At 45.7% G+C, this 10,405-nt stretch overlaps 1 protein-coding gene across 1 annotated transcript in view; it reads right to left on the reverse strand.

Moving 5' to 3' along the window:
* Rdh12 (retinol dehydrogenase 12 (all-trans/9-cis/11-cis)) overlaps positions 1-10,405 on the reverse strand; it is a 14,314-nt gene continuing 3,909 nt past the window's right edge. Inside the window, exons 5-7 of the mRNA XM_013014076.1 lie at positions 9,053-9,262; positions 3,429-3,618; positions 1-734 (exon numbers count right to left, since the gene is read on the reverse strand). Coding sequence (XP_012869530.1) covers positions 632-734; positions 3,429-3,618; positions 9,053-9,262 — 503 coding nt within the window. The 3' untranslated portion in view covers positions 1-631. The remainder of the gene's footprint in view (positions 735-3,428; positions 3,619-9,052; positions 9,263-10,405) is intronic.

Genomic DNA, 10,405 nt, shown 5'->3' on the forward strand with positions numbered 1-10,405 from the left:
GAAGAGAACTCTTTAGAAAAAGGAGATCATGTACATGACAGAAAATGGGAAGGCCCAGCTTCACATCTGGGAGTGGCTCCCAGCTTCCCAATGGAAGAAAATTTGGTCCAAGTCATCCATGATTTTCCTGAGTTATCCAGATTCCAGGGTCTAGATCTGTATTGCATTCAAAGAGGAAAGAAGCCCATCAAGACTATGAGGCATATTTCCCCTGGAAATATGCAATGCTGACGCACCTGGACCCCCAGCTGCACTCACATACTTAGTGTTTCCAGCGAAGTTGAGGAAACAGACCTAATTTCTTAGGTTCTTCTCCCACTCCCCTCCCACACTCCCTCCCACATATACACCTCACGTCCAGCCTGGGATCTGCCCAGTCCTCTTAATACAGAAGCTTGCCAACTCTCTAAATCTTCAAGAATGGTCAGTACATGTGCAAGTCTTGTGCCATGCCGCTTCACAGCAGGGCTGTGTATTTAAAGGTTCCCAGGAGGGTCAGGAGGATGAGAACAGGCAGCATTCACAGCAACATCAGACGCCAACAAGACAATCCTTTAGGGTTGGCCTTCTCTTTGGTCTCCTTTCATGATGGCATGGGTTGGGCCTGATACAGCCATGGCCTTCCCACAAGCTATTCCCACTGGATTCCTAGAAGCTCACAGCTGACATCCCACAGGCGCTCCGCTGTTTTCTTATTTCGGGCCCTGGGGGACACCCAGGTCCTCTTGCAGTCACTGGAGGGAAAAGATCGTGGTTGGATAACAGGAGTGAGAATTGACCATATGGGAATGTTGGTAGTCTCTTTCTCAGAATATATTTCCAAATATATAGTAGACCAGATTCTAAGAAACTATATTAAACTGCATTTTAAAATATTTTAAAACAGGCTTCTTCATTCATATATTCTACAACAAGACCCAGAGCCAGGATTAGTAGCCAGCAGATTCCAAAGTAGCAGAGAGCAGAATGGGACATCATGGGACATCTACAAGGACTGCAGTGTGACACAAGCATATCTATAATTCCACGGGTGACCGAGTCATGCGCATTGCTCCCTGCCTGTGTTCACAATGGAAGGAAATGCTACATTTCAAAGGGAGGTTTGTGAAATGAAAGGTAAAATTATTTTTTCTTATAAAGTGTTTGAACACTCTGAATTCCATCCAGAGTCACTTGCACCCTGTGAGTCCTAAACTAAGCGCTGTTTATTTTGGAGGTACTGGGGGCTAGCAGGATAATAGGGTAGGATAGAATACAAAACTGGGCTTTGCCAAAGGCTAGTGGCTCAAGCCTGTAATCCTCACTACTCAAGAGGCTAACATCTGAGGATCACAGTTGAAAGCCAGCCTGGACAGGAAAGTCCATGAAACTCTTAACTCCACTAAACCACTCAGCAAGAGCCAGAAGTGGTACTGTGGCTCCAGTGGTAGAGCACTAGCCTTGAGCAAAAAGTCCTGAATTCAAACCCTAGAACTGGCACACACACACAAAAAAAAAGAAGAAGAAGGAGGAGGAAGAAGATGAAGAGGAAGAAGAGGAGGAGGAGGCGGCGGCGGCAGCAGCTGGACATAGTGGCACACATCTGTTATCCCAGCACTCAGGAGGCTGAAGCAAGAGGATAGAGTTTGAGGCCAGTCTGGCCTATATAGTGTGATCCTGACCTCCACTAAAAAAAGGTAAAAAGAAATGAGTGAAATTAATTTCAGTACTGAATCTTATTGAACCCAATATAGCTGAATCATTTCAGCACATAACCAACATAAAAATTAATAGTTTACATTTCTTTTGTTATACTGTGTCTTCAAAATCTGGTTTGCATTTTATCCTTACAGCAAATCTTCACTTGAGCGACTGTCATATTTCAAGTGTTCAGTGGCTCCATGCAGATAATGGCAGCCCACACAGAGCGGCACAGGTCTGGAGTCAGACTGCCCTGCTGTACACCTTGGTCTTCTAACTTACAAACCATGAACACAGGCATGTTTCTTAATTGTCCTATACCTCAGTTGCATCTGTAAAATGGAGATAAAGTTATCTACCTCTCGGGATTCTGATGATTTATAAATTAATACACACACAAATCACTTAGATATTTATCCATTCCCCGATGGTTAGATACTGAGGTTATTTCCAATGCTTCACTTAGCAATCGGGGCAATGATGGGCAGCCTTGAACAGAGCAGGCAACCAGGGAGACTGGGTTGGATGAAATCATGGAGTGGGAAAGTGATTTAATCCTGGACTTCCCTTTATCCTCAAACTCCAACTGCACATGGAATTTGTGATAAGATTCAGTGCTGAATCTGTTCAGTACTGTCTGTTTCTATATTCCAACAGACAACACCCATATTGACAACATTGGGAGACAGAACTCTCTTTGGAAGAGACTCTGTCCAGCACTTTCTGCTGAGCAGAATCATTTTTTTTGTTGTTGTTGTTGGTTGTGGGGCTTGAACTCGGGTTGGACGCTGTCCCTGCGCTCTTCAGCTCAAAGCGAGTGCCCTCCACTTGACCACAGCACCACTTCCAGTTTTCTGGTGGTTTACTGGGGATAAGAGTCTCCCAGGGCTGGGAAGTTGGCTCAGTGGTAGAGCGCTTGCCTTGCACGCATGAGGCCCTGGGTTTGATTCCTCAGCACCATATTAGCAGGAAAAAAAGCCGGAAGTGGCGCTGTGGCTCAAGTGGTAGAGTGCTAGCCTTGAGCTGAAGAGCTGAGGGACAGCGCCCAGGCCCCGAGTTCAGGCCCCACGACCGGACCAAGAAAAAAAAAAAGTCTCCCAGACTTTCCTGCCTGGGCTGGCTTTGAACCACCATCCTCAGATCTCAGCCTCCTGAGTAGCCAGCAGCAACTGGTGCCTGGCTTAGAATAAAAAAACTAAGAATAGCTGGGCTCTAGTAGCTCACACCTGTAATCCCTAGCTAGGATGACAGATCTCAGGAGGAAGAGATCTAGTAATCAGAGTTCCAAGCCAGCCTGTGAGACTCTTACCTCCAATTAACTACAAAAGAGCCAGACGTAAATGTGGGGCTCAAGAGAACCAGCCTTGAATGCAAAAGCTAAGGGACAGCACCCTGGCCCCGAGTTCTAGCCCCAGTGCTCACACCAGGAAGGAAGGAAGGAAGGAAGGAAGGAAATAGTAGAATCAGTCAAGAGAAGGCTCCACAGGGTTCACAAATGTTCTTTCCTTAGCATAACCAACAGGGAGAGTCTTTAGTAGCTACAAACTGATGTGAAACCATAGCACACAGGTATAAAACATGAAAACAATTCATTCTAATATTATTTCTAATACACGTTCCCTTGGAAACCTAACCGTATTTGTTGGCAGGTTCAGCCCAAACCTGGATTCCATCAGGCACAAACTCAGCTGCGGGACACCAAGCCACTCACCCAGCCAATGGAAAGACCGCACACTGCCCCTACACACCTGAAGTACTTGCCACTCAGAGGCTCCAGGCCCTCAGCCAGCGCGCAGTGCAGGCTGGTCTGTGCCCCCTGCCGTGCTGACTTGATGAAGGGAGAGAAGAGTCGCCAGAACAGGCACAGTATGAATGAGTGGCGCACCAGCTCCGAGCGGACGATGCCTGGGTGCACCGCATAGGTGGTGACTCCTGTGCCTAGGGCAGAAAGCGGGCACAGTGAGACCACCCACCGCCACAGCACAAGGCGGCAGGAAATACACAAGGGAGAGAAGGGACTCGAGAAGCACAACCCTAGGGTTGGCACCTACTGCTGGCCAGCCAGAATTGAGCTGTTCTAGAAAAATCCACAGTCTTCTATGCTCCAAAGGAAGGAGCCCACTTCAATGTCACCTTGATACTACAGCTTAAGTACTACTACTAAGAATTCCCAGCGACGTCTCTTTTATTTCTGTGGGTGGGACTTTCTCTTTTTTTGTTTTTGTTTCTGGGGTGTGTGTGTGTGTGTTTGTGTGTGTGTGTGTGTCGGTTGTGGGGCTTGAACTCGGCCTGGGAACTATCCTGGAGCATTTTTGCTTAAGGCTAGCACTCTACCACTTTGAGACACAGCTCAACTTCCAGTTTTCTGGTGGTTAATTGGAGAGAAGAGTCTCAAGGACTTTCCTGCCTGGGCTGGCTTCAAACCACAATCCTCAGATCTCAACTTCCTGAGTAGCTAGGATTACAGGTGTGAGCCACCAGCACCTGGCAACTTTCTTCCTTTCTATGGCAACCATCTGTTTGGAAGAGGGCTTGGAAGAGGGTTGAGCCTAGTGCGGTGCTGCATTTGCCCAGCATGCACATTTTATGAGGTACAGATTGAGAGGGATTGGAGTCCACAGAAGATTAACCTGTCCCCCAAAACACTACTGTGGCACCATGATTTTCACTACTTATTATGAATAAAGGCTGTGCAACATTCTTTTTTTTTCTTTTTTGTCGTCAGTCATGGGGCTTGAACTCTGGGCCTGGGCGCTGTCCCTCAGCTCTTCAGCTTGAGGCTAGCGCTCTACCACTTGAGCCTCTATGTCACTTCCAGTTTTCTGGTGGTTTATTGGAGGTCAGAGTTTCACGGACTTTCCTGCCCAGGCTAGCTTTGAACCGCGATCCTCAGATCTCAGCCTCCTGAGTAGGATGACAAGCGTGAGCCACTGGCACCCGGCATTGTGCCACTTAATTCGTGTGTGTATGTGTGTGTGTTACTAGGGATTTAACCCAAGTGCTCTACCCCCTTGAGCTAGACCATCAGTCCTTTTTGTTTTAGAGAGTCTCACTAACTTTTCCTAGGCTGGACTCAAATTGAGATCCTCCTGCCTCTGCCTGCCCAAGAGCTGCTATCGATGTGTACCACCATGCCAGTCTTTTCATGTAATCCCTTTTCTTTTTTTTTTCCAGTTGTTGTTGGTTTGGGGCTTGAAGTCCAGGCTGAGTGCTGTCTCTGAGCTCCTTTCGCTCAAGGTGAGGACTCTACCACTGAGTCACAGCACCACTTCTAGCCTTTTTCTTTTTCTTTTTTAAATAGTTTATTGCAGATAAAACTCTCCTGCCTGGGCTGCCTTTGATCCTCAGACATCAGCCTCCTGAGTAGCTAGGATTACAGGTGTAAGCCAGCGTGCCAAACTCTCACTTAATTCTTAAAAAGACTTCAAGGGCCGGGCGCTGGTGGCTCACGCCTGTAATCCTAGCTACTCAGGAGGCTGAGATCTGAGGATCGTGGTTCAAAGCCAGCCCGGGCAGGAGAGACCGTGAGACTCCTATCTCCAATAAACCACCAGAAAACCGGAAGTGGCGCTGTAGCTCAAGTGGTAGAGTGCTCGCCTTGAGCTGAAGAGCTGAGGGACAGCGCCCAGGCCCAGAGTTCAAGCCCCACGACCGACAAAAAAAAAAAAAAAAAAAGTCAGAGGTACAGCTATAGTTCAAGTGGCAGTGTTGCCAGGCTTAAGTAATAAAGCTAAGGGACCTGGGAGGAAGGGCATGCCCCAAGGTGACCTTTCTCATCCCATGTCCTAAACCCCAATAAAGAAATTAACAACAAAAAAAAAAGCTAAGGGACAGCACTCAAGTCCTGAGTTCAAGCCCCAATACCAGTACTACCACCACACCAAAGAAACTAAATACCATGAGTGATAGTCTCTACTACCACTTAAAAATCCAACTATTTCGTACTTATAATCGATTTGGACTCTATCCTCATACTACCAGAACTAATGGCGGTAGTGAAAGAAGCTGCCCACCTTTCCTGTGGCCGCACGAAGGAGCTGCTGCTTCTTCTCAAGGTCTTCTCTTTTTGCAGCAAGTGCCTGCTGTTCTGCATTCTCCTCTCTCCACAAGTAACTAACCAATAGAAATTAGAAGGCCTTTAATTTTAAACACGCAAGATATACTTTAGAACAAAATATTGAAATCAAGTCTGAACAATAAGAACCACATAATTCATGTATATTTTAGTCTATAACTAACTTTCTTTCACTTTGTAATTCATCTTTTTTATTTTTTACTTCGTAATATTTTCTGTCCAGTTCTTCTACTCGAGCTTTGACTTCATTGAGATCCTGGTCCAGTTTCTGTGGAAATAAAAACAATTCCAATTTAAAATTCAATTCTCCCACCTCAATCTATAGCAAAGCCAAGGAAGCCACTGGCTGAAAACAATGGCGAGATGCAGAAGGAAAGAGGGAAAGGAAGACATCATCCAGCGATACCGAAACGTGTCTGGATGAAGAACGTGTTCATTATCTAACTGTAGTTATGGATTTATGTGTACATGGTTTGACAAAGTGCATAAAATGATATTTTAAGTATGTCCAACTTCTTTTACCTCAACGAACTACTAAAAAATTCCGGCTTTAGGCAGATCTGAGGCTCGCAGTTCAAAGCAAGCCTAGGCAGGAAAGGCTGTGAAATATTTATCTCTAATAAACTACCAGAAAACCAGAAGTGGCACTGTTGCTCAAGCGGTAGGTAGAGCGCTAGTCTTGAGCTGAAGAGCTGAGGGACAGCGTTCAGGCCCAGAGGTCAAGCCCCATGACCGATTAAAAAAAAAGGGATGCTATATACACATTAAATTTTGCTGTCCTCTAAATAAGTATCTGTGTATCTGTACATTTTAAGAACAACAGGCAATTGCTTAAATACATAAAATTGAAAAATTATGTTTATCTCCTCTAAAAGATTTTTACAAGGCCATTATTAAAGTTCTTACAAGCTGGACACTGTGGCTCACTCCTGTAATCCTAGCTACTCAGGAAGCTGAGATCTGAGGATTACGATTCAAAGCCACCTATAAGATTCATCTCCAATTAACCACCAGAAAATGGGAAGTGGTGCTGTAGTTCAAGTGGTAGAGCACTCGCCTTGAGTTGAAGAGCTCAAGGACAGCGCCCAGGCCCAGAGGTCAAGCCCCGACCAACCAAGAAAAAAAAAAAAAAGACTTCAAGGTAATCAACACTTAAATGCCCATTTAGAACTGAGGAAACTGAGTCACAGAGAAATTAAGCAAAGTGCCTGAGGTCATACCTAACAGGCTGCAAGGTGGAAGTCTGAACATTGATTACATGGCCTCCAGTTCCAAGCTGCCTGGCTCAACTAGGAAACTTGCTCCATATACCTATGCCTGTCTCTTCATTTATAGATGGGAAGGGGAGTAAGAGTATCCACCTCATAAAAATGTTGTGAGGGGGGCTGGGAAGTTGGCTCAGTGGTAGAGTGCTTGCCTTGCATGCATGAGGCCCTGGGTTTGATTCCTCAGCACAACATAAACAGAAAAGGCTGGAAGTGGCGCTGTGGTTCAAGTGGTAGAGTGCTCACCTTGAGCTGAAGACCACAGGGATAGGGCTCAGGCCCAGAGTTCAAGCCCCACAACTGACCAAAAAAAATAGTAACCTATGACTCAAGTGGTACCATATCCACCATGAGTAAAAAGAAAAATCTATGGTACAGCACCCAGGCCCTGATTCAACAAAACAAACCAAGCAAAAACATTTAAGAATTGGAAGCTTGTGTGCTTTTTGTACTATATGGCTTAAGCTCATTTAAGCCTCACAACATTTTTTTTCCCAGTTTTCCAGTTTTCTGGTGGTTAATTTAAGATAAGAGTCTCATGGATGTTCCTGCCAGGCTTTGAACCGAGATTCTCAGATCTCAGCCTCCTGAGTAGCTAGGATTGTAGGCGGGAGCCACTGGCGTCCAGCAGTGACAGGTTCCTTTGGGGGGTTTTTTGGTGGTTAAGTGGAGATATAAATCTCATGGACAGCTGGGCACCAGTAGCTCATGCCTCCTAGCTACTCAAAAGGGTGAGATTGAGGATTGTTATTCAAAGGTAGCCCAGGCAGGAAAATCTGTGATATTCTTACCTCCAGTTAACCACTAGAAAACCAGAAGTGGTGCTGTGGCTCAAAATGGTAGAGCACTAACTTTGTGCAAAAAAGCTTAGGGACAGTGCCCAAGCCCTGAGTTCAATCCCACTACTGACAAAAAAAAAAGCTCATGAACATTCCTGTCCACCAATCTGACTTCAACAGTGATCTCAGATCTCAGCCACCTGAGTAGCTGGGATTATAGGTGTGAGCCACTGGTGCACAGCTCTTATATCATTTTTATTAATTTTTATGACTAGTCTTCTGCCTTTGGCACTCTGAGAGTAAAGGCTTTTGTTCCCCCAAATGGTTAATTTAGCATAATAAATGCTTGCCTGATTCACAGATGTCAGAGCTAGCAGCTCATGTAAAACCCCAGCAAGCACAGAATCATTGGTAAAGAATTAGTCTAAGCTCATTTTACAGCTTAGAAGACAGAGTCGGGGGGATTAAGGGGGCATGCACACATACACACAGAGCTTTGTGGAAAGGCCCCAAATGGAGCCCTGTCTCCCTGAGCCTGGAAGTGTAGATTGGTTTACTATGTGACCTCAGCAAATGACACACAGGAGGAAGCACCACCCCAGATTTAGGGCAGAGCACCCACAATCCAATCTACCTTACTGTAAGTCAGCCATTTTCTTGGGTACCAGTTTTGTCTCCCCCCCCTCAAAAAGAAAAAGAAATAATAACATCTGCTCTGCTTATCACAAAGGGTTGATATCAGAATAATATGAAAAACAGATATAAGATAAAATGTGATGGCTGGGGTCAAGGGCCGATGCCTTGTGCCTGTAATCCTAGCTACTCAGGAAGCTGAGGTCTGAGGATCCTAGTTCAAATCCAGCCCAGGGAGACAAATCTGAAAGATTCTGATCTCCAATTAACAAGCAAAAAGCTTCCAAGTGGAGGAAAATGGCACCAACCTTGAGCACAGGAAAAAAAAAATAAGCAAGAGCATGAGGTCCTGAGTTCAAATCTCAGTACTGTACATACACACAAAAATAAATGTGATGGGTGTAAGGTAGATTTAACGGGGTTTCTAGCACCTATTCAATGTTAAGCTTCCCGGGAGGGGAGGGGACTATTCTGTTTGTAACTTCATCCTTCTTAGTACACAGAGCTGCTACTGAAATATACATGTTTCCACCGCCTGACTCCAGAATTTCTGTGAACCTATAACCTGACCCAAAAGGCTGCTTGTATTATTTTAATCCTGACTCTTTCTCTAGGTTTACCTTGGAGCTTCTTGGCCAGCTCGCGAGTGAAAAGTACATTGGCCAGCTTGCTGTGGCAATAGGCAAAACCACGGCAGTAGCGCTTATCACCGTGAAGATCATGGAAGCGAATCTTGCCCATGAGGTGAACCACTGAAGACAGGTTCACCACTCGTGCCGGAGCAGATTCCTTTAACCTTCCCAGGAGCAGGTAGGTGAGAAGGAAGTGGCCTATAAGGAGAGCCAGCAGGAAGATTGGAGGGTAAGAAGACAGCCTAGACTCGGGGCATACAAACTGATACAGGATTTCAGCATCAGCTGTTTCTCTGACCTCTGCCCTTGCCCTGATCATGGAAACCAGCCACCTACTTGTTCCCAACTTCCCTCTGACAACCATGGCACAACTGTGGACCCACATATGGAAGGAAGAATAAATTAGTTAAGGAAAAGAACATTTTCCTAGGATCAGAGAACATTTTCCATGCTTTCTTCTCTAGAACCATCACCTTGAACTCTGAACCTCAACCTCTTCGGTACCTCAAGTTCTCAAGGTTTGCCTATCTGAATGGGCCTTAGTTTGCTTGGCCCTCATTGGTATGTGACTCCTCTAGCTATAGTCAGATTCCTGCAAACCTTCATGCCTGGCCCTCCTAGCAAGCCTCGTATTGCCACTGCCCAATCCGAGAAAGCTGCTTTTCTCCCTGGTATCTCCTGGGATTGGGCCTTTTCTCCCTCCCTCCCTCCTTGCCTTCTTCCCTCTCACTTTTCTCTCTCTTTCCTTCTCCCTCCCTCTTCCCCTCCCTTTCTCTCTCTCCCTCTCTCTTTCTTCCTCTCTATCTCTGTTTCTCTCTCTCTTTCTCTGCTAGAGCTTGAACTCAGGGCCTGGTGCTATCCCTAAACTTTTTTTGCCCAAGGCTAGCACTCTACCACTTGAGCCACAGCTCCACCTCTGGCTTTTTGGTGGTTAACTGGAGATGATTCTCACTGAGTGTCCTGCCCCAGCTGGCTTCAAACCAAAATCCTCAGATCTTAGCCTCCAGAGTAGCTAGGATTACAGGTGTGAGCCACTGGTGTGTGACTAGGGCTTTCTTAAAGATATGGGCAGGAGAGTTTCACCCTATGTATATATAGTTGGTCAGAAAGACCATGAAAACAAGCACTGTGTCCAGTATACTGGAAGTCTAAAATTTGTGGGTTCCATGGGGACCTCCAGTGGCCCTCAGCACTGGTGTATTCATCTTTCTTTCTTGCTCTTTCTTTCCTCCCTTCCTTCCTTCCTTCCTTCCTTCCTTCTTTCTTTCTTTCTTTCTTTCTTTCTTTCTTTCTTTCTTTCTTTCTTTCTTTCTTTCTTTCTTTCTTTCTTTCTTTCTTTCT

The sequence above is a fragment of the Dipodomys ordii genome, unplaced genomic scaffold, assembly GCF_000151885.1.
Source record: "Dipodomys ordii isolate 6190 unplaced genomic scaffold, Dord_2.0 Scaffold2, whole genome shotgun sequence".
Classification (NCBI taxonomy): Eukaryota; Metazoa; Chordata; class Mammalia; order Rodentia; family Heteromyidae; genus Dipodomys; species Dipodomys ordii.